The 24,146-nt window shown below is 44.1% G+C and overlaps 1 protein-coding gene across 1 annotated transcript in view; it reads left to right on the top strand.

The window, feature by feature from the left end:
- MSN (moesin) overlaps positions 1-20,301 on the top strand; it is a 66,804-nt gene extending 46,503 nt beyond the window's left edge. Inside the window, exons 3-13 of the mRNA XM_012738786.2 lie at positions 7,549-7,644; positions 8,733-9,007; positions 10,369-10,452; positions 11,182-11,328; positions 12,304-12,400; positions 13,461-13,624; positions 15,200-15,330; positions 15,588-15,748; positions 16,941-17,033; positions 17,373-17,597; positions 18,103-20,301. Coding sequence (XP_012594240.1) covers positions 7,549-7,644; positions 8,733-9,007; positions 10,369-10,452; positions 11,182-11,328; positions 12,304-12,400; positions 13,461-13,624; positions 15,200-15,330; positions 15,588-15,748; positions 16,941-17,033; positions 17,373-17,597; positions 18,103-18,267 — 1,638 coding nt within the window. The 3' untranslated portion in view covers positions 18,268-20,301. The remainder of the gene's footprint in view (positions 1-7,548; positions 7,645-8,732; positions 9,008-10,368; positions 10,453-11,181; positions 11,329-12,303; positions 12,401-13,460; positions 13,625-15,199; positions 15,331-15,587; positions 15,749-16,940; positions 17,034-17,372; positions 17,598-18,102) is intronic.
- The last annotated feature ends 3,845 nt before the right edge of the window (positions 20,302-24,146 follow it).

The raw sequence follows: 24,146 nt of genomic DNA on the forward strand, positions 1-24,146 counted from the left end.
TTGGGAGATGGGCTTAATGATCCTCAGAATATCTAACTTTGGATTTAGCTGAAACTTGCTTTCTCTCTGGAATTTGTTTTGTCTTTGTTTTGTTTAGATTGGTGAAGTATAATAATTCATATTTAATTTATGAAAATACAAATTAGTCTGAGGAATATTTAAATACATATTTAGTACAATTAATGTGCTGACATTCACAAAGCTCACAAGTGATTACAGTGCTAGTCTGGAATGAATGAATGCATCCTGATTATATTAAGGTTTTACATTCTCTGTTTACATGCAGCTTTTTTTTTCTTTTTCCTTTTTTTCCCTTTTTCAGTGATGGTAGATATAATGGCTGCAGATGCATGCAGGTTTTATATTGGAGAGTTTCCCATCTGTAGTATCTAAGTTATCTTTCCAATCTGGTTATCTCTCAAAAACTTTATCTCTGGCATTTATTTTTGCATTCCATTTCTTTTTCTCTTTCATTTTTATTCTCACTATTTCGATCAACCCTTTTCTCACTATTTCTCTACCTCTCACTATTTCAGTCAACCCTTTTCTGTAAAAAAGAGGGAAATACCTCCCCTGACTATGATTAGCTGTTGGTCTATATGGGGGGGTGGGGCTAGCTGCCAGGGGGCACATCTCTTCTAGACAGGCTTCTTACTGTCTCTGGGACAAAAGGGAGGGGGGTATCCATATAATACATAGGCTTTTGGGCCCTTTGTTTTAAACAGCAGTTTCATTCTGGGCAGCAGCTATAGAGGGGAGGGTGTCAGTCAGTGCAGATTTTATGGTCCAGCTGGGAGCCGGAGGCTCCTTTGGCTTCTACCTAGACTCCTTCCCAGGGCCCTGATTGTACTCACTTCCCCTCCCAAACCAAATGACGCCATCCCTTGCCCTCGACACTGGGGGCTTTGTTCCTTTGCATTGGAGGGGGATGGTTGCGGAGGGTGAGGAAGGCATGATTTAGAGCTCGGGGCAGAAAAAAATCCTTGAACAAAGAGGTTTATTAACTTTGAAAAGCCGCAAGGCCTGGTAATTTTTTGTTAGTGTTGGTTTGGTTTGCATACTGTGGGTGTGGTTCTGAGGGAAGCCCAGATGGTAGGGAGCCCTGGCCAGACTGGTGTGCTAGTTCTGAAAGCTACTGCTTCTCATACAAAACCCTTGAGAGACTTGAATTTTTCATACTGGTTGTGGAGAGGAGAGGGAGGAAACCAGGAAGTTCATGACTTCCCATCTAGAATATCAGTGTTGTCTTGAGAAGTATCATTTATTTACCTACTAGGGACTATTCCTGGCTAGGTACTTTCACCTCTCTGAGGCAGGGTTATTGTGAGGATTAAAGAACATACTGTAGGTCATGTAGTTAGTAAATTGTGACATGGAGTTTTGAATACAGCTCTAATTGCAAAACTATACCTTTTTCTTCACTGCACTACTCTGCTTGGGGTGAATGAGGCTGTTTAGTTTGGAGAAAACTCAGGAAAGATGTATTCTCTGTCTTCAGAGGAAACTGTCTTAGAAAGGAGGGGGCAGTCATATTCTGTGAGGTCAGAAGAGTCAGAGCTAGGACCTCATAGGTGAAAACTACAGGGGTAAAGATTTGAGCTCAAGACAAGGAATTGAGTATTTGGCCCTCTTGAGGCTAAGGTAGGTCAGGACAGGAATCTGCAGAGGTATGTGTTCATAGGCAGTTGGGGGATGTGAGATCTTGTCTCTCTTTAACTAGATGAGGTAAAAGGGAGGAAGTCTGTTCTTTCTGGCCCTTGAGACCAATCATTCAAGGAGGCCCTCCTGGTGAAGCCAGGGCCTGGGAGGAAGGAGCTGGCCTCCTTGGGGAGAGTTGAAAAAGGCTCGAGGACTATCCTGGAACCTAGCATTCATCTGGCTGATGACCAGAGAGGAAGCAGACGGGAGAGGAAGCACTCTTCTTGGCACCAGCGATAAATAATAGGCAACGGTGGGATGCCATAATTTGAGGAGGCGCAGGGCTTGGTGGGAAAGGGAAGTAGGGCCCACAGTTCCTTCCATTTACTTCTGTTTCTTTTTGTGAGTATGCTTACAGCTAGGGAGGAGAGTGAACATGTTTTGCTAGAGTGATTCTGTCACTTGCCTCAACTTCTGAAGCCTGGGCATCTTTAAAAGGCTCTTGATCATAGATTATTTAGGTGCCACTAAGGGGCAGTGCTGCCACTATGAGTTCTACTTTGAGAACCGTCTGTCTGGCTCCTCCCCAACCAGGTTCTCTAGCTCTAACTATAGGCTACCTTTACCTGCCCCCTCCCCTCAAGGTCTTTGAGCTCTAAGGAGAGAGGTGAAATCTCAGCATATATTCTTTCATTTGTTCATTGACTCATTCAATATTGACTGAAAGGTTATTCTGTTAAACACCATCTGTGCCCTTAAGGAACTTGGAGTTCCTTAACCTATAGAGGCATAGAGAAGCATATTCTACTCTCCTCCCACAAAGAATGAAATAAGCACCCTTGAGGCTCAGGTTGAATCGGGTGGCATATAAGGCATAGGAGCTGGCATTGGCCATAGATTCAAATTCTGCCCTGCTACTTAGCTGTGTGACCTTGGATGGCTCATTTAGTCTCTCAGAACTTTCCTCAGTAAAATGATAATCACACTAATCTCAAGAGATTTTGTGATTTAATCCTCAAATAAGTAAACTGTCTGTTGTATAGCAGGCATTGTAATGTCGGTTGTTCTTATTAAGGGCTAAATAAGTAAGTGGCAATTGCCCTGGGAGTTCAGATGAGGGAACTGTGAAATCAGGAAGCTTTTCTGACTCAGTAAAGTACTTAAGACTCAAAGACACTGCATTGAGGACAGCAAACCTTTCTCTTCTTCTGTTTTTATTAACTAACATTTGTTATTATAATAGTAGTATCACCATCTTAAAGATGAGGGACTGAAGCTTGGAGAGGTGAAAATATCTGTTTAAGGTCACATAGCTAAGAAGTGGTATAACTGGGATTTGAACCAGGGAATGTAGCATTTTCAGGTTTTTTGGTGCCTTTTATCAGCTGTGTCCTCTGTAACCACACCCCACCCTTAGCCTGATTCCAAAACTTAGAACCCCACCAGCTGAGTATGTTGCCTGATTCCAAAACTGCTCTATAACAGAGAACATACTCAGCTGGTTCTAAGTTATAGAGCAGGTGGCCACTTGAGCATAGGCAGTGTGGAGTAACAGGAGCAGTGATGGTTGCAGCCCTTCTTGGAGTTTCCATTTGTGCATTTATTTGCTTTCAGGTGGGTGGTTGATGGAGCTGCTGTCAAGCCTGTAATGGGATTTCAGTGGGCCTCAGGTGTTTGGGCATTGACACAGCTTCACACATCATTTCTCATGTATTTCTCCTCTTTAGGCCCCAGCCTTGCTTCCTGACCCTACTCTGGGCTTCTGAAATGGCTGATGACGTCACTAGTTTATTTACTCAGATAGATGCATAGGGATAGATCTAAGGTCCACAACTGACCTGACTTCCCCTTCCCTCTACAGACCACAGGTGTAAGCTGCCTCCACATATAAAAGCAAGGTAAAGGAGGTTATTTCTTATATCCAGAAGCTCCTGGCAATTAGTGAGCATTTTCTCAGAGACAAATTTCTTCTGCTCACTGTACCTCAGTTTTCTGGTTTATGTTACTTGAACCCTATAACTCTCCATAGTCTGTTTTGGGGATTTTTGTGGTTGGGGCTGAGTAGAATCCACATCCTCCAGTTTCTTAAGCCAGCGTCTTACGAACTGAAGTTCTAGGTGAATGTGGCAGGTTTTAGGGAGGACATAAAACTGTGAGATAAATGTGATTTATAATCTTGGAGCATCAGTTTTACTTGTAATAATTTTAAAAATGCAATATTTAAGGAGTAGCAACTAAAATTCACATAAATGATTAAGACTAAACCTGAGACTTCAAAGAAATTATGGCTGGTTTATAGCCATCTACTTATTATCTCCCCCCAACTCATCCCACCCTGCCCCCTGTATCCCCTGGGTATATACATTAAATTATTTTCTACTGCTTAAAGATTTCTTCCATGGCAGCTTTGAGAAATATTCACTCAGATCAAATGAGCTGGTAGTCTGGGATCAAAGGGAGCTAAGAAAGATTTTTTTTTTCCCCTCAGGGATGGAACCATTTTTTAGAGTAGAATGATAAAGACCCTAGTCACTGGAACCACAGAGGTTATTCCTAGAACTGGTAGCTGGATGCTCCTCTCCCATTTGAAAATGAGGTTTCTCTTTTCTCAGGCGTGAAGGTCTCAGCTGGAAGCAAGCAAAGCTTGGCCCCATTTCCATGTCCTGAGACTTGGAAATGGGGCCAAGAGTTGCATGATCAAATGGTTCCCAGTACCCCATGGACCTTAGAGATTTCCTTATAGCTTGGGGTCAGGGGTTATCCCTTTGTGTCCTTTGTTCTTTTTCAGTCTCAAGTCTGACTTTAGACCATGTTTCCTTCCCCCTACATCCTCACTTCAGGACTTCAGTGGAGGCTGAGAGAGATTGCTAATCTCTTCAAGCCCTAGAGGCTGGGGAAAGTGGAAAATTTATGTTTCTGATTTTTTTATGTTTACAAAGGGATCATCAGTGCTTAGAGACATCAAAATCACTCACTGATCCTGAAATCTTTCTTTTGACATTGCTTTAGCTATTTTTTTGTCTGACTTTTCTGAGCTACTCTGGATCTCAGAACTACTTTGGTCCCCATGATCCTCTTCCTCTCATCACGCCCGTACCCAGCCCACTAGTGAAACCGAAAACATGGCATAAGAAAAGGCAAAGGAGCTCACTCCTGGATCTCTAGGACTGTCTGCACAGTCTGTGCCTGCCTCACTTCCCTTCAGTCCTGGGGGCTCTGAGCCTCTACAACTGGCCTATTTGTACAGGCAAAGCCTGATGTCTGCTTCTCTTAGGCTGTTTTGTGTTGGCATAACAGAATACCTGAGACTGGGTAATTTATAAAGAAAAGAGGTTTATTTGGCTTATAATTCTGGTGACTAGAAAGTCCAAGAGCATGGTGCCAGCATCTGCTTGGCTTCTGGTGAGGGCTTTCATGCTGCTTCATAATGTGGCAGAAGGTTAAGCCGTCCACAAGGGTGGAGCCCCCATGACCCAAACACCTTCCTATTAGGCTCCACCTATTAATGGTTCCACCTTCTAACATGGCTGCACTGGCAGTTAAACTTCAACATGAGTTTTGGTGGGGACAAACCACATCTAAACCATAAGTTCTGTTTCTAGTCTGCCCCCTCTGCCCATGACCTAGTATCCTGGCCATAAGGATCCATTTTTTCTTTAGCATCTTCGGTGGGGTTTTGAGACTCTCTGTCTCTGTCTCTCTCTCTCAGAGCTGGATTGTTTCTTAGAACTTGTTTCTTCCCACCAATTGCATCTGGACATACTATTTTTCTGCAACCCTGTGGGAAATCATTAGAACTCCTAATTGGGCCTATCTTAGATCTAGGATGAAATAAGAGGTGCTTTAAAAAATCTTTCATGTTCACATCCATCTGCTCCCTGCATCTTCTGCAGAAAGCCAATGTCGCATTTCAACGTAAGGCACAAGCCACCATGCCTTCCTTGGATTATTTTTCTTAACCATTGACAAAATAACCTTGTAACCTAATTAGTAGAATGGCAAAACTTAAGAAATGTGTGTGGCACATTTAAGCCACACCCCCAGTTTGGACAGTTGAGGAAGCTGAGGCCCTGAGAGGGAAATGTGCTACCTTAAGATCACATAGCTAGTTAGAGATAGTACTGAGACTTTGGTTCAAGTTTCCTGATATCTGATTTAAACTATGAAGTGAAAGGGTGACCTGGTGAACAATGAAGGTTGATGCCTTGGGGACATAGCTTTTCCCCAAAGTGGTTGTTGCCTGGGCCTAGTGAGAAAGCCAGGAAACATACCTAAATGCAGAGGTGGTCAAAGTTCATTATATGGATGGGATATCTGGGCCAGAAGAAAGACAAGGCAGTTATTTACTGGAGAACCCCAGGGATCCTAAGCTCCTGTGAGCCCTTGGCATTAGGAGATAACATGCTAAAGAAGAAAGGGTACAGACTTTGGAGTCAGACACATTAGGGTTCTATATAGCTCTGTGATTTTGTATTATTATTATTATTATTATGATTATTAATCAGGAAGCACCTTGAACCAGAACAGGTTCAGAGAGACTCCTGGCTCTGTGATTTTGGATAGGTTGCCTCTGTAAGTTTCCTCATCTATTAAATGGGAATAATTACTATCTCACAAGGTTGTTTAGTGTTCAGTACCTGGCATGTGGCTTAATAAATATTAACTATTTTTTCCTTGGGGTCTCTGAATCTCTAGATTGTCAACTCTAGGTGTGACTGTGGGGCCTGACTTTGGATGCAGTGGAAGGGTGTCTATGTGTATGTTTATGTGTGTTTTGAGGAGAGATATTAATTTGTTCACAGGAAAGGAGATCAATAACACTGGGTCCTTATTCCCTGCTTCTGTCTGTAGGTACATTTCTTAGATTCTTTATTCACCTCACCCTAACCCTCCACTTCCATCTCCCCCAAAATAAGAAAAGATAAAGAAGACTGCCTCATTGGGATGTGGCTCAGCTTCATTGCTGCCGTCCCCATGGTGGGCATGCTGGGGTTGAGCTGACAACCAGACTATTAACATGCTAATGTCAGGGACTAGAGAACAGACCTGTCTATCTTCTCCTGGCAGGCCTCCCTTTCCTGCCCACTGCTAGGAGGCCCAGAACAACAGGGGGTCCCTCAGTTACTATACTGAGGCATCCACCTTGTTTCCACCCTTAATGTGTGAGTGTAAGAGGAATCACAACTGGGCTCTGATCAGAACTGGAAAAACATCTTAGCTCCCAGGAATGGCATAGCTTCAGGGTGTATAGATATCACAGCCTCTGCTTTGACTTATCGAACATTCCTTCTTGGTGTATTATAAATGGGACTCATTCTTAAGAGTGTGAGCATTACTCCCAGTTGCTAAAGATAAAGGACAATATATGGGAGCAACCCTGGAGAACAAGATGCAGGAGTTAGTCAAACTATCTCCACCTTCAGTCTTTAATCCATCCTGGGAGTGGGAAGTTGCATGGCATTGTAGAGGGAGGAAGGAGGTATAAGAAATTTGAATGGATTTGGAGTCAAACAGACCTGGTTTGAATTTCGACTCTGCCACTCACTACTTGAACCTTGGGACAAATTGTTTCATCTCTCTGACCCTCACATTTGTTATCTGTAAAATGGGCCTAATTATAATTGTATCACAGGGCTATCATGAAAATTAAAGGAGATGATGGATGTAAGGTTCTTGATGTATAGCAGTGCTCATAAGTAATAGATACCTTCCCTACCTGAGCAATACTTTGTTCAGAGAGATGCTGACATTCGTTCTTGATTGCTGCCCAAGTATATTTTCTTGCCAGACTCTGAGCATCTTAAACCCTTTAAGGGCAGAGACCATGTTGGCTTCAACCTTTGTATTATCCTCTGTGCCTGGCACAGGCTAGGTATTCAATCAATAGTTGTTTTGTGTTTTCTCTTCTAGGTGGTGAAAACTATTGGCCTAAGGGAAGTTTGGTTCTTTGGTCTGCAGTATCAGGACACTAAAGGTTTCTCCACTTGGCTGAAACTCAATAAGAAGGTAACTGCTTACCCCCTTTCTGGCATAGAATTCATTTCTCCACCAGAACTAGCTCAGGGGGTTACCAAGTGCTAGCTGGCAAACCCAGGGTACCTAGGGCTACGTTTGTCATTGGGTGGTCTCTTGACCACCTGAATCAGAATAAAGGCAGCGGATTCAGCCAAGGCAAAACTCTTGTTCTGTCTCCACTTTGACTTGTTTTGGACCAAAGCCATTTTAGTGGCTTTTCAAGAGGGTATTGGTATCCCCTTCTTCTTTCCACACTTAAGGGCTCTAGGAGATTTATTAAACAGAGAGCCACAGACTCTTGAACTAAAAAAAATCTTAAAGATCTCCTAGTCTTATGCCACCCGTACCCCACTGGTCAACTGGTACCTGAAGCTCATATATATGCTTCTTTCTTTCTTGATCTTCTACATCAATTGGACCCCAAATGGGACAGTTTAACTCCATTCAAGCTCTCTGCTCCAAGCAGCATTTATGCAGGAACCTGGCAGTCTTTCATCTTGGTATCCTCAGCCTGGCTGACCTTGTCCTTAGAGGTCTCCCCACTGTCCTGTGGCTTATTTCTCTGATTGTGTCTAGGGGGTGAGTGCTGGTAGAGTCTTGTTTTTTTTAAGAGGTGAGACTTTCTGGACAAATGCAGAGCCATTAGGAATCAGTTTTAGGCTTTAAAAGGAGATAAACTTTGTGTTATTTTCAGGCCTCAGTCATAATCCCAGTCTTTACTAATTTATGGAGTTGGAGGACACTTATAAGAGGAGCTCAGAATAGGAGCTTATGCCGACCCTCAGAGTTTGGGGGCAGTTGGTTATATTATCAGATAATAGAGGCTTGAAGGCTTCTGACTGTCAGTGGTTGTTAGGTAATTGCAGGAACAGTTTCCCAATAGAAAGCGATTATAGATAAGGGATTGGGTCCCCAATGAAAGTAATGTCTCCTGTCAGAATTACTAGCTGGGTTGCCACCAGGCTCTCTGCAATTACACAAATTGATGACCTTTCAGTGTTTTTTTCCCTACCCTATAGCCACTCCCCCACCCCTAAAGCCCATTTTTTGAGAACCTATAACCCCCTTGCTGCTCCCAGGTGACTGCCCAGGATGTGCGGAAGGAAAGCCCCCTGCTCTTCAAGTTCCGGGCCAAGTTCTACCCTGAGGATGTATCTGAGGAATTAATCCAAGACATCACACAGCGCCTGTTCTTTCTGCAAGTGAAAGAAGGCATTCTCAATGATGACATTTACTGTCCTCCTGAGACTGCTGTGCTGCTTGCCTCCTATGCTGTCCAGTCCAAGTATGGCGACTTCAATAAGGAGGTGCACAAATCTGGCTACCTGGCTGGAGACAAGTTGCTGCCACAGAGGTGAGGTGGTTCTCTGGCCTTCTTTGCCCTGGCCAGAGGGGGCTGCAGCCTAGGGCTGACCAATCCCTGCTGCATGGAAGCTGCCAGATCTGTTCCTCTCCACTAAGGTCTGTCTGAAGACCATGTTATGTTTCTCAGAGAGACATATTTGCATATAACGTCATACCCTGTTTTTTCTCTGGCTCTGCAAATAAAAAGTCTCTTCCCCCACTCTGCCTGATTACAGAACTTCATTACCCTGGAGGCAGGTGCTTATATAGCCAGAGATGAATTGATTTGTTTTTCTCCTCCCTGGTTCCATTTTCTCAATCCTTTTCACTGATTTAGTCCTCTTATATCAGAAGTTCGTTCACGTGGGAGAGATAGAAATATGCAAGTCAGGGATATGGGGAGCTCAAATAGTCTTTTAATATTGATAACCAGTGTAAAAAGCTTTCTGCTTCAAAGTTGAAAGCCCCCAAACACTCATTATTTTTGTTTACGAATCACAACAATATACAATGAATAAGGCAGGCATTATCCTTATTTCTTAGTTAAGGAAATAGAAGTGCACAGATCCTTACACTGGTTTGCCCCATCTCCTACAACTCATTTGAGGCAGAGCAAGACCTGGAACACCTAGTCTCTTAATATTTTAACCCTGGGTTTTTTTCTGCTACATCCATTGGCCATTTCCATAGGCTTTTAGATTAGAACAAGAAGCCTCTCTTCATTCTGGGAACCCCAATCCCATTAGAACTGTGGCATAGGTACAACCTACCAGAAGGTATTAGGGATAGTGGCTGTGACCTGGGGTACCCCCTGAGTCATTGCTATGATATTTGAGATGGAATGTTTAATCAAGCCTTGTTTATAATCTAGTAGGCCTAGGAGGTTGGGCCTATTGGTTTTTCCCAAAGCCATTTGGGTTCAGTTCTTTGTTCTGTAGCCAAGGGCTGTCCTCTCATCTCTGGATAGTAGTCTTATAAACACAAACTGTTGGTCCCAATAAGATCTAGGAGATAGTGTGCCTGGCTCTGTGAGGCTCATTCCTATTCTTAGGGCCCTAAGTCAGCGCAGACTCCTGAAACATTACTGCTCTGCTTGGGGACCACAGCACATTATTGGATTTTCTGGATAAAGGTACAAAGGAAGGCATTCTTATTGGTCATCCATTCTTATATCTCTTCTACCTCTCAGGCAGTTCCTTATGTCTAATTTAATACCTACCTGCTGTAATTTCAGTCTGCTTCCAGTGTGACCTCAATGGACTAACTCTGCATCCTCTTTCCATCAACCCCTTAAAGAGCGGAGTGGGCTTTCCTTTCTTCCTGCAGGTGGGCTTTGTGCTTTAAAATACTTATCTCCCATTGTCTTTCTAGAGTACTGGAGCAGCACAAACTCAACAAGGACCAGTGGGAGGAGCGCATCCAGGTGTGGCATGAGGAACACCGGGGCATGCTCAGGTAAGCCTGCCCAAGCAGTCACAGGCCCCACTACCCTTATACAGGGAAAGGAGAGTGGGTTCTGGGGAGGAGAGACAGATGACTGGGACATTGGTGGATGTTGGAGAAAGAGGGACAGGGATCATACTGGCACTTAAAGATAGAAGGCAAACCAGAACAATTATAAGGCGTTTGTTCATTTTTTTGTTTGTTTTGGCAAATGGTGGCAACTGGTAACCCAATCCATTTTGACCATAGAGAAATGGAGGGGACTCAGGATCCCCAGGGAGCTGCTAGGCCACCAAGGACTCCTTCCCAAGAAGTAAATGTAGAAGGAGCTCTCTTTAAATATGGCAAAGCATTTGGAGGTTGTCTAGTTGAGGAAAAAATTTCATCATTTTGCTCTCACCATCCTATCTGAGCTCTACTAACAATGTGCCTATATAAGAGACTGTCACAATAAATGGGAGGAAAAAAATTGCTTCTGTGGCAGCTAACATGCTATAGGCTAGCAAGTATCAGCCCACCCTTATTCCCTTTGGCAGCATCAGATCCTAGATTTTTGTCAGCAGGTTTCACTTCACAAAAGTCACATTGTGCTCTCTTCTCCATCATCTGCTTGCATTTTGTCCCCTTCCCCACTCCTGATAGCAAAATACTTGTCAGAAGTACAGAGCAAGCAAGGCTTTCTATCTTCCTGGGTCTAATTCACAGGCTCCCCTGTATGGTCTCTCACTCTGTATCATTTAGGGAGGATGCTGTCCTGGAATATCTGAAAATTGCTCAAGACCTAGAGATGTATGGTGTGAACTACTTCAGCATCAAGAACAAGAAAGGCTCAGAACTGTGGCTGGGGGTAGATGCTCTGGGACTGAACATCTATGAGCAGAATGACAGGTATACCCAAGACCTCTCTTCGTTTACTGGGCCACTCTGACATCTAGGTCTTACCCCTCACTATGTAGCAAGACTATATATTTTAGGTCCCATCTCAGTTCTTTTTCTACCTAATTTAGTCTAGCCCAGATAATTTCACAACCTCCTTCAGGCCTCTAAATCCGGTATTAACTAGACTTGCACAGTTCACTATGGTAGCCGCTAGCCACATGGGGCTAGCGAAAAGTTGAAATGTGGCTAATCTGAAATCTAAGTGTGCTGTAAGTGTGAATTATACACTGGAATTTGAGGACTTAGTGTGAAGAACAGAATGTAAAATGTCTCATTACTATTTTTTAAAATATTGATTTACATGTTGAAGTGACAGTATTTAAGATATATTAGGTTAATTAAATTTATTAATTCCACTTATTTCTTTTTACTTATTTCCATGTGGCTAATAGAAAACTAAAAATCATATGTGACCCTCATTATGTTTCTGTTGGACAGTGCTAGCCTAGAAACTACTTTGTGTTAAATGGTTTTTGGTCTATAATCCTTTCACTATGGCCTTCTCTCTCTTGATTATATTTTCCTCTTTGTCTTGGTGAGGATGGAGATAGATTATTATTCCATATAACTCCTGAATCTTGCAGCTCATTATTTACCTTTTCCTTAAATTTTACAACCTCAGATAGAATAGTCTCAGTTAAATGGGGTTGGGCATTTTGCTGAGGAATAAGATCCATGTCTCAACCAAAAATACGACAAAACAAACCTCGGAGATTGGGATGAGGAATCATATGTTGGTTGTGGTATCAGGAGGTCCTTTGTGCACCCTCAATGCTGGCAACTGACCTGCTGGCTTGTGATGATACTGGCTGAACTGGCACTGAGTCTATTCCCTCAGAGAAGTTTGGGGTGGGGGAGAGGGCAAGGTACCAGCCCTCTATGTTCTTTGTCTTATCCTGATGTTATCGGTGTTCATTTCTACAGACTGACTCCCAAGATAGGCTTCCCCTGGAGTGAAATCAGGAACATCTCTTTCAATGATAAGAAATTTGTCATCAAGCCCATTGACAAAAAAGCCCCGGTGAGTGACTTCTTTCTCTGGCCAAGATAGGTACTTGCCAAGGCCTGTATAACACCAGGAGCAATGATGTCATTGTATTTTTCTCTTTCTTTTCTGATACACATGTTATCTCCTTGAACCCTCAATAACATGGTCAGGTAGGTAGTAGCATATTCATTTTATAGCTGATGAAAGTGGGGTTTAGAGAGAATGAAGAGTGATTTGCCCAAGATCACACAGCTAAAAACAGTAGAGCTGGGATTTATACCTACGTCATTTGACCTTGAGAGCTTGTGCTCCTTCTACTGTACCCCAACCTATGTGAGATGGTAGCAATTTGGGGTCATTGGCAGAGGAGGTGGTAGTTAACCTGTCAGCTGGTGACTGTGGTCCAGTGGCATTTGTAGTAACAAACTTAAACTCACTGGATTTTCTTTCTGTGTGTGTGTGTGTGTGGTTTTTTATTGCTGCTGTGCTCAACTTTCATCAAAAAAAGGTAAGTAACAAAGCCAGCCGAGATCAAGGCCTTGTTTATGAAACAACAACCAGGACCATCAGTGCTCAAGAGATTTATGTTTTTATGTATGTATTTACAGTCTACTTTGTTCCAAATAAAACTTAAAGGGCTAGGTCTAGGATATGCTTTTAGGAGAAACAGTCCAGCCACCCATATTGTACCCACCAGGGTATTATGCAGGGAATATTTGGCTTCTAAAGAGGTCTCTTGAGACCCAGCAGTATTCCTAATTAGCAAAGAAAGATAGTTCAGATACCTGAAGTTGATTAAGGGTAATTTAGGATGCTTTTCATAAATAAAGGTTGAATGAAATTTTGGTTTAGTGGGAAAAGCACTGGTTTCAGTGTCAAGAAACCTGAGTTTTTCTTCTTAGGTCTGCCACTGATATGCCATCTGACCCTGGGCAAGTTACTTCACCACTCTGATAATTAGTCTTCCCATCTGTAATGTGAAGGATTGGATTAAAATAATCTTTCCAGTGCTTTTGGACCTAGCTTTTCAGAAGGCACAAGGTCACTTTCACCCGTCCCTCCATACCCTTGCTGATTGCTGCTTTCCCACCAGGACTTCGTCTTCTATGCTCCCCGACTGCGGATTAACAAGCGGATCTTGGCTCTGTGCATGGGGAACCATGAGCTGTACATGCGCCGCCGCAAGCCTGACACCATTGAGGTGCAGCAGATGAAGGCACAGGCCCGGGAGGAGAAGCACCAGAAACAGATGGAGCGGTAGGTGCTGCAAAGCTGGAATTGGGGCCAGGGCTGGAGCAACAAAGCTTGTCAAAACTGCATATCCTGATAAGGCACGGCATGAAGCCAACCTAGAAAGTGCTCCTCCTGCTCCCCATTCAGTCTCAGGCATCCCTGTTCCTGGGAAGCAAACATCAGAAGCTTAGGCTTTCAGAGGCTTATAGAAGGGACAGGCATTTCACAGTTCCCCATTATCTATGACTTTCATGCTATTGAAGTGCTCGGCATTCAGCTGTCAGTAGCGCCATGGGAAAAAAAAATTAAGTAAAAAAAATTTTATAATGAAAAAAAATAAATAAAAAAGAACAAAAAGAAGTGCTCGGCAGACTTTGGGTTGCTCTGGGCCAACCGACCAGTATAGTGGCAGTAATGGAGGGCTCCATGCACATTTAAACTTGGATTCTACAGGGCTTTTTGAGAATTGGGAAGAGTACCAAAATTTTTATATTATGTGAATTTCACTTTAATAAATTATATTTAAAAAGATCCTAGGTGATTCCTGTGCATGTTAAGGTTTGAGGAGCACTACTCTAGTAGGTACTATGTCATAAAGAATTAGGAACCTTGGGAAGCTTCTAATCAAGTAGGCTGGAAAAGACTTCATTGAGAGGTTAGACACTAAACTTCACATTTATTCAGAAAAAATTTACCAGGATTGAGGGGGGCAGTTTACAGAGCTGGATCTGGCAGGAATCTGCCCTCTAGGCCCTCACAGTCTAATAGGGGAAAGGGGAAAAAATATAGGCCAAAGGCTGTGTTATTCATTCATTTAATTAATATTTATTGAGCAGTGAAAAAAAAAAAACCAGACCCAAAATCCCTGTTCTCATGAAGCTAGCATTCTAGTGGGAGGAGGCAGATATAATAAATAAGCAAATTATATGGTATTTGAGATTGTAAGAAGTGCTATTGAGAAAAATAACTGGGAAGAGGGATCAGGAGAAGAGTAGGCCAAGTATTCAGAGGGCTCAGAGGGAGAGAAGACATCCAGCCAAGGGAAACAAGAAGCCTTCCTAGAAGAGGTGCTAGGGCAAGGAAAAGGAAATACTTATTCCAGGTTTGCAAAAAATTTTGGGAATAAGGAGCCTAGAGCTTGGCTTTAGGGAAGACAGAGTTAGACCTAAGGACCAATGCCCTAGCCACAGAGACTAACAGGCTTGAAGCACAGCACCAAAACTTGTTTCCCTCTAACTCCCTCTAACAAGGTAGATAGGGCAGGACTTTACTAGATTATTTTATGGATGGGGAACTGAAAACAAGAGCAAAGCAGTGACATAGCTATGTTTACCCAGTGGGTTAGTGGCAGAGGTAGGATTCTAGTTTGGGTCTCCTGACTCAGGGACAAATTGACCAGACCCTGAGCAAACTGGCCCCCATGGGGCTATGATAAGAGGACAAGGATGTGGCAGTAAAGGAAAGTGGCCCAAGCTTATAAGACCTGGGTGTGTTGGCAGGATGGGGGCTGAGGGACCCAGGGCCAGGGAGCCTCAGGAATCCCCAGGTTTTCATGCAGCCTTACTATCCTGTTCCATCTGTTTTTTTCTCCTTATTTAGTGCTCTGCTGGAAAATGAGAAGAAGAAGCGTGAGATGGCAGAAAAGGAGAAGGAGAAGATTGAACGGGAGAAGGAAGAACTGATGGAGAGGCTGAAGCAGATAGAGGAACAGACTAAGAAGGCTCAACAAGGTGAGGCTTGAAGTCACCTTGTAGATTGGGTTTTTCCCAGAGCCTGACTCTGTGAGCTGGAGACCCTTATGTATGAGCTGCAGACTAAGACAATGTAGTTGAGGTGTGGCCACAGAATAGATGAAGGATGGGGCAAGAAGTGTGCTCAAAGCTTTCTGCCAACTGTGCCCTGGGGTGGAGCATTTCCAGGAAGGAAACTAGTGTATCATCTTCATCTCTATGTTCTTCACTACATTTGCCTCTCTTTTTCTGCTCAGAACTGGAAGAACAGACCCGTAGGGCCCTGGAACTTGAGCAGGAACGGAAGCGTGCCCAGAGTGAGGCTGAAAAGTTGGCCAAGGAGCGTCAAGAAGCCGAAGAGGCCAAGCAGGCCTTGCTGCAGGCGTCCCGGGACCAGAAGAAGACCCAGGAACAGCTGGTAAAGCTGGGGATGGGCTGAGATTGTGGGACCTAAGTTCTCTCCCTTCTCTGCCTACCTATTTATATAGCTACCTCTTCCTACAGGGCTGGCTGTTTCCAGCAGGCTACCACTCTACAGGCCTTTAGCAGATAGCTTGCTCATTCAGAAGCAAGCTGAGAGAAGTCACATTTCTGCCCAGAAAGTTTTGCAGTCTCCCCTAACTCTTAGTTTTTATTTACTTTCTTAACCCTTGGGGATCTGAGCTGATGACCTGGCAAAGGAAAGGGAAGGAGGAAAGAAAGGACTCACACTTAATTGAGTTCCTACTGTAGCTATGTTAGCAATGTCTCCCATTTCCTTACTTCTTTATTTCCTCTTCTTAGTGACCCCATGGGATTAACCCCATATGGAATAATATTCCCAGAAAAGAAATTAGGACTCAGGGAGATTAAGGGACTTGCCGAAGGTCACACAGTGGTAGCTGAGTAAGGATTAGAACCTATTTCTGCCTCCATTTGAAGGGTTTGCTCCCTGAAATCACATGTAAAACTGTGTGTGCCTTTGGGTGGGGGTGGGGTAGATACCCATACTCTGATCACAATTTCCAAGGTTTTTGTGACTCAGAAGATAAGAAATGCCTTGGCATATGGTCTTCCCCTATACTTTTTGAGGGAGGAGTAGAGGGAACTAAGGCCTATCTCTCAGGGGAAACCTGTCATTGGAGATTTGTCCAAGATGCGTAGATATGTATAAGCTTTTTTCCCTTGTTCAGATCACCTTGTGGCTCTTGAGTGTCTTTCCTATACTTGTCCTGGGAAGTGTCTTAGTGGAGCCATAAGTGTTCTAGGATAGCAGGAAAGGGTCTGCTACTTCAGGAACTGACTCAGTAATCTCCAAAGCTTTACTGAGGCCCCAACTGAATACTTGGCAATACTGAGAGGAGGATGGGGGTAGATATGAGGAAAGGAGAGAGATGACAGGTTGCTTGTGTTCAGGAGGCCTACAGTCTAGGTAGGGAGCTCTGACTTTTAAGGAAGTAGCTGATGGGGAAGATGGGACTGGAGTGGAGTGGTCTATAAAAAGAGTCTCCAAGGCAGCAAGCAGGCAGAGCAGCAGGTTCTTCCTAGTTTCTTGGAGGAACTGTGATTAAAGACACCTGGGCCCTGAGGACTAGAAACTCAACTCTCACAGGCTTCTAATTTATCCATAGGCCTTGGAAATGGCAGAGCTGACAGCTCGAATCTCCCAGCTGGAGATGGCCCGACAGAAGAAGGAGAGTGAGGCTGTGGAGTGGCAGCAGAAGGTAAGCCACAATGCCTAGAGCAAAGCACTGAGGGAATGGGTGCCACATGTGTAGATTCTTTAGGTTTGGGCTCCTTCCCCTTTCCATCCTTCCTTGACGAGCGGGCATTGTGGGAGAAGACATTCAAGGCTTCCTTAAATACTTCCCAAAATTCCCCAATACTCCTAGGAAGTAAATACAATTCTCCTGTTTTACAGCTGAGGAAACTAAGAATCAGGCAGATGAAGTGAGTTGTCCTACCTGGTACCTGCCACCTGCCAGACCATCCTAGGCTTGCACAGGATGCCATAGGTTAACTGGTCTGATTGAAGGTCCTTCTCTCCTTCTGTCATTGGATAGGCCCAGATGGTACAAGAAGACTTGGAGAAGACCCGTGCTGAGCTGAAGACTGCCATGACCACACCTCATGTGGCAGAGCCTGCCGAGAATGAACAGGACGAGCAGGATGAGAATGGGGCAGAGGCCAGTGCTGACCTGCGGGCTGATGCTATGGCCAAGGACCGCAGTGAGGAGGAACGGACCACTGAGGCAGAGAAGAATGAGCGTGTGCAGAAGCACCTGAAGGTATCCAGGCAGGGTGTTGACTTAATAGCCCATGGCCTTCCCTAGACCATTATGGGAGATAGGTATAAGATAGGTCCCAGTGCTGTATGGGAGCCTGAGCCTTTCTCAAGTGACAGCTTTAAGAGTAGGTACCTCTCACTTATTAATCAGACCCTGGGCCACCTATTCCCTTTTTGATTTACTTTATGCCCTACCTCCCACCTCAACTCCATTCACCCCTTCCATTAAGAAAATATCTAGCTGATAAAATTCCTATGTTAATCTTTGGCACATTGTTCTACTCTCAGAGGATACCCATTATCAATTGGTCCCCTAAGTTTGTGGATTTTTTTAAAAAATTGTTGCCCCACTACAGTCCTAAAAGGCCTGGAAATGACTCCCTCTCTTGCCATATATATGGGGGGAGGGGGTTAGAGAGAGAGAGAGAAGAAACAGAAGAGAAGAGAAATCTGGTCAAATGATGACAGATAAAATGAGAGGAAACCTTCCCCTTGTACCGTCACAGGCCCTCACTTCAGAGCTGGCTAATGCTCGAGATGAGTCCAAGAAGACCGCCAATGACATGATTCATGCTGAGAACATGCGACTGGGCCGAGATAAATACAAGACCCTGCGCCAAATCCGGCAGGGTAATACCAAGCAGCGCATTGATGAGTTTGAGTCCATGTAATGGGCACTCAGCCTCTAGGGACCCCTGTTCCCTTCTTCCTTTCCCCCATACTCCTACACCCTTGCCTAACTCACACTGTGCTGGAGCCACTAACTAGAGCAGCCCTGGAGTTATGCCAAGCATTCAGTGCAGCTAGGAGACCAAACCTTGCTCTTACTTCCCTGGGAAGTAAGTGGCCCACTATGGTGCCAATGGGACCTCCTTTCCCCTCTCTGTCTCATTTCATCTGTCTTGCTAGAACATACCACTTCCCCAGCTCAGAGGCACTTCGTACTTGGTATGGCAAATACCTCCACACTTACTGTTGTTCTCTGGGAGTCAAGTGTGGAATAGGTTAAAAACTAGCCCCAACCCCTGCCCCACCACTGCCTTCCTCTTCAGGGTCCTGTGATTTGCAGGGTTGGAGTATCACAGGGTTTAGAGAAAGAGGCAGGGCCCTGGCAATCTGCTTTAGGATGCCAACTGACCTAGGATTTGGCCTCCCAGTGCCCATCCCTTTTAGAGTTATTTAGGCTTTGCAATGATTGGAGGATAAAGAGATGTTTAGTCATTCTTGTTTCTACCTCCCAGATTGGGCCTGTCCCGATAAGCCTTGTCCCTGAGTTTAGGGACTCAGTTTTTCCCCAGGGTGGGATGGGGGAGACAATGACTTCAAGAGGCTTCACCAACATCCTAGAAGGCTATTGGCCCTTCTCTAATTTCAGCAAGGCTGAGTAGAAGATCTGCCCCAATGCCTTATGGGAGCCCAAGCCTGTCTCAAGTGAGCTCTATGGGCAGAGGTGCCCCTTCATTATTATTCCAGGTCCCTGGTCCCTTGTTGGGTTCTGTCCCTCCCACTCCAATCCCCAAATTCCCTTCAGCTAGAATAGTAGGAACAAGTACCCAAAAGCTGAACTAGCCCTATCAGGACTTTTGCCAAAAAAGAGTAAATGTTCACACCTGGCTTCAGTATTTTCCCTGCCAGGGGTTTTAGGTCACTTCCTCCATCAGAGCTACTTGGGCCACAGTTCCTGCTTCACAGCCATCTGGGCCTTGGTATGGTGAGCCCTAGAACTTGATGCCAGTAGGCTCAACTGGGAAGTAGGGGGGGAAAAGCTGAGGGAAGCATATTCCCCTAATCCCACAGTTTACTCAACCCTCTCAGGTGCCCAATACACCCTTCCTGTCACCTCCCTCCAAGGAGATGACTGGGCCCTGCCTCTGTTTGACAAACCTCTAACCCAGGTCTTGCTTCCAGTTGTACTGTCCCTTGGAGCTGTAAACCAGAAAGCTGCTGGGGATTCTGGCCTGGTCCTTTCCACACCCCCATGCCTTACTCTCAACCTAGAAGCAGCCCCCTCCTCCTCTCTGACTCATGTGTGCTCTTTTTCTTTCTACCAGTATTATATATTCTAGTAATATCTAACTCAATATTGATTTCTGCCTTTCTTGCTAATGCACCATTAGAAGATATTAGTCTTGGGGCAGGACCATTTTGGCCTCGTTCCTTTACCACCCCCACACCTGGGATGCATATACTATATTACAAAAGGATATTTTACCAAAAATATTAATGTAAGGGACTTTCAGTATTAGTGATGTCATCTGTCACTATAGGTCATACAATCCATTCTTAAAGTACTTGGTATTTGGTTTTATTGTTCCTGTTTGCCTTCTCCCCAGGGTTCAGTCCCCAAGGGGCCATCCTATCCCTCCACGCAGTGCCCTTAGCCCAGAGCCTCCCTCGATCCCCTTCCCCACCCCACCCCTCTCTGCCTTACCTTGGGGAGTCTTGTGTGCATTGCTGTGAATTATATTGATACTTACTTGGTAATATACCCTATATAGTCTAAATTCAAACCTGGAATTATGGGGCAATCGAGCTGCCTTAAGGGCAGTAACCCACCCCCAGGGAGGCTGGGGAGAAAGGTTAGATTTTGTATTCAGGTGTTTTTTTTTGTGTGTATTTTTTGGGTTTTTTAAAAATTGTTTTTGGAGGGATTTATGCTCAACCCATATTCTATTTCCGTGCCAATAAAATTTAGGAAGACTTCACTGTGACTCAGTCTTTCTTTATGATATGGGTAGGTGGCTGTAAGATATTTTGCTGAGGTTTCTACTCTATGGACCACCTTCCCATCCTTATTCTTATTTCAGTTCTGTGTGTAGGCGGGATATGACTATCCCCATTATATGCAGTAGAGAATGGGCCCAGAAAAGTAGAACAGCAGCCTAAGGCAGACGTCCTCAAACTACAGCCCGAGGGCCACATGTGGCCTGTGGGTGTTTTTGCTGCCACTGCCTGTCCTGCTTAGCAGCCGACTTGTCCAGGGCCCACAGTGCGCATGTGTGGAATGTATGCGGCACTCTCCAACGGCCCTCCAGCGGTCTGAGGGACAGTGAACTGGCCCCCTGTTTAAAAAGTTTGAGGACCCCTGGCCTAAGGTAACAGGGTTGTCTGACTTAATAGCCTATGCCCTTTCTATAGCTCCAGGCCAACTTTTCTAGTGTGGATATGGGCCCCATATTGACCATGTGATACCCCTGGACTTGCTTGGCATTGGGACCTAGGAGTTACTTCTTTGTATCTCTGGACTTCTCCTGGGGTGGTCAGGCCCAGTCCTCCCTCTTTGTGAGGAAGGGCCTCTAGGCTTGCCCCACCTCCTACTACTCTCACTTACTGCAGTGCTGATAAAGGTAATGGAAACCAACCCTGGGCCCTGTTACAGAAGACAGTGGGGAATGGAGTGTGTGTGAAGTGAAGATGGAGAGTGAATGTATGTACAAAAGATATGGGTTGTATTTTATAATTTATAAAACATGTATAAAATATTTTAGTCTAGATATGGTTATCCTCATTTTACAGATGAAGAAACTGAGGCCCAGGTAAAACTTTAATCTGAGTAGTCCTGGACCTCATACTGTCATCTATCAGCTCCCTTCCTGGTAAGCCAACACTTACAAGGAAAAAAGTAAGTTACCACATATTTTGTGAGTGTGAAACCAATCCTCACAATAACTCTGAGGCAGTGGCTACCAAACTTGTCTGCATATTAGAATCTTTAAAGATTCCAAAGCCCAGACCATATTCTCAGATCAAATTATAATTTCTAGTAGTGGGATAAAGGCACCAGTATATTTGATGATTGTAGTGTATCCTCCTGGGGGATGACAGACATGTATAGGAAGAGCAGACAGTTGTATAGCTTGAATTCTAAGGTAGCAGAGAGAATTCTAGGTTTGTAGAACATCAGTGTAGGAGGAGGCCTTACGATTGTCCACTAATTATTATCCCAACTGTGGTTGTTGCCTTGGAGAGTGAAGGGGCTCTAGATCCCCTCCAAACTCAACCAGAGGATGTCTGCTTTTGTATGTTAAGCTGTATATGTGTTAATAATTTATTTTTTTAAGGGGAAAATAGCCAGGGCATGGTGGCTCATATCTGTAATCTCAATACTTTCAGAGGTTGAGTGGGGATTGTTTGAGGTTGGGAGTTTGAGACCAGCCTGGGTAACATAGCAATACCCCATCTCTATGGAAAATTAGAATAAAAATTAGCTGGGCATGGTGGCACATACCTGTAGTCCTAGGTACTAGGGAGGCTGAGGTGAGAGGATCTCTTGAGCCCAGGAGTTCGAGGCCACAGTGAGCTATGATCATCTCACTACACTACAGCCTAGGCAACAGAGTGAGACCCCATCTCTAAAAACAAAAGTGGTGGAGGATGGGTGTGGTAAGCTGGATAATGGCACCCTAAAGATGTCCATGTTCTAATCTGTGGAACCTATGAACATGTTATATTACATGGGATGTGATTATGTTAAGAATTTTAAGATAGGGAGAGGGTACTATATTATACAAATAAGTCAAATATAATCATAGGAGTCCTTAAAAGATGGAAGAGGGTCCAGAATCAGATTTAGAGATGGTATGTGGCTGGCTTTGAAGGAAGAAGAGGCCATGAGCCAAGGAATGCAGGTGGCCTCTACAAACTGGGAAAGTCAAGGAAACAGATTCTCTTCTAGAGCCTCCAGAAGAGATGGCGACACTCTTCTGACACCTGGACTTTTAGTTCTATTTTAGCACATTTTGAACTTTTCATCTGATCTCTAGAACTATAAGGTAATAAATTTGTGTTCTTTTAAACCGCTATGACATTTTTCTCCATTTCTTGAAATTCTCTATGCTTTTAAAAAATAACCTGTTTTATTTATATAGAATTATAAATTACAAACTATTATTTTGCTCAGTCATTTTAACCACCATGTGAGGCAGACATACTAGAGGATATGAGCTCCATTTCACAGGCAAGAATGGAAACACTGTTCCCATATTTAGTATAAGACAGCTGGGACTTAAGCCCTGGGCTTCCATACTCACAATTGCTTTTTTCCCATGACTTTGTGATACATCATTTTAAAGCAATCTGATTTCATAATGCTTTAAAATATAAGAGTAACATCTATAACATCTATTGCTGGCAGGTTAACTCTGGAGCCAACCAACCTAATTAATTACCTCATAACCTGGCACATTATAAGGTACTGTTATACCTCTAACTCAATCTCACAGCTATGTTTGAGGGCCCCATGAGCCAAAATTGCAGCAAAGCTGACCTGAAAGGACCAGGAACACAATGGTCAAGCCTATTTCCTAATTTAACCTAGGCCTGGCACATCCTCACCCATTGCTCAGATGGCAAGCTGAGACAACCAAGTGAAGGCCTGATTGGAAGTGGATGCTGATGAAAAAACACAAGCAGTATCAGACTGACTTCTTTAACATTAACAAATCCTCAGAAAGCCTACTGCTGGTCTACTACATTACCAGCAGGTCGAAGGATAATACTTCTGGAGTCTACAATATGCAAGAAAGAGGTCAATTAAGCTGCCTGCCAGGTGCCTAAAAAGCCAAATAGCGCTAAGTTCATCTATGCCAAACCAAGAAAATGGTGCATTGCTTCCTGATCTTGGTTTCAAGGAGACAGATGATCATCCGAGAAACCAGGAAAGTCCATCCTGAACCCCAGGGGTAGGGGGTGGGCATTTCCCAGACTTGACGGCGCAGAGGCAACACAATCTGCCACTGTGAAGGGGAAACACTATCTTGGTCAGCTTTGGTCTTCCACAAGACAATGGAACCAGGGACTAGCAAGATCGGGGCTTGGGCGATCAATCCTGGGAAAAGCAGGACTTCCTCACATGAGGCGCAAAGGTCCATGGGGAGAAGGGTCTATGAACACCCTAAAATTGTAAGCACAATTGTGAGTATATGCATGTACCTGGCAAAGTGGTCCTTTGTTCTCAAATCCTCAACTTGAGAAAGGGACTAAACCAGTTGCAGGCTAGGATTCAAAAGCCACCAGATACACTTAGAACCAGCCAAGTCTGAGAGCTCTCAAAGTCATCACTGAGAACTTGGAACATGGATCCAAAGAGACAACTGAGCACTTGTTTTTTGCATTTTCCTTCCTAATGGTATTTCAAGTCTTTTTAAAACAAAGCCATGGGAATACCCAGATTCAAGTATGCACTTGGGCTTGGACCACGTTGCAGGAGTCTTAGGCATCCTTAGGCAGGAGTACACATGCTTGAGTCATTCATTCACCAACGCTTAACCTCAGGATAGAAGATCTGACAAAGCAGGACTCCTTTCTCCATGGCACATGCTGATTTCAGAGGTGGAAGCAGTCAAAGTGGAAAACCCTGGGATTTTTCCTTGGAACTGGACTGTGATGAGAGGTTCCTGCCATGAGCATAACCTACTGTCTTTTCCTTGACCCTTTCCTTCCAGTTTTTCAACATAGAGCAGAAAATAATCTTCTCTTGAAGATATTTGATAATAATTCCCAAACCCAAAATACCTGTTCCCAATGCACTATGCTTTCAGACATTCTGGGT

Source organism: Microcebus murinus, chromosome X, assembly GCF_040939455.1.
Source record: "Microcebus murinus isolate Inina chromosome X, M.murinus_Inina_mat1.0, whole genome shotgun sequence".
NCBI lineage: Eukaryota > Metazoa > Chordata > Mammalia > Primates > Cheirogaleidae > Microcebus > Microcebus murinus.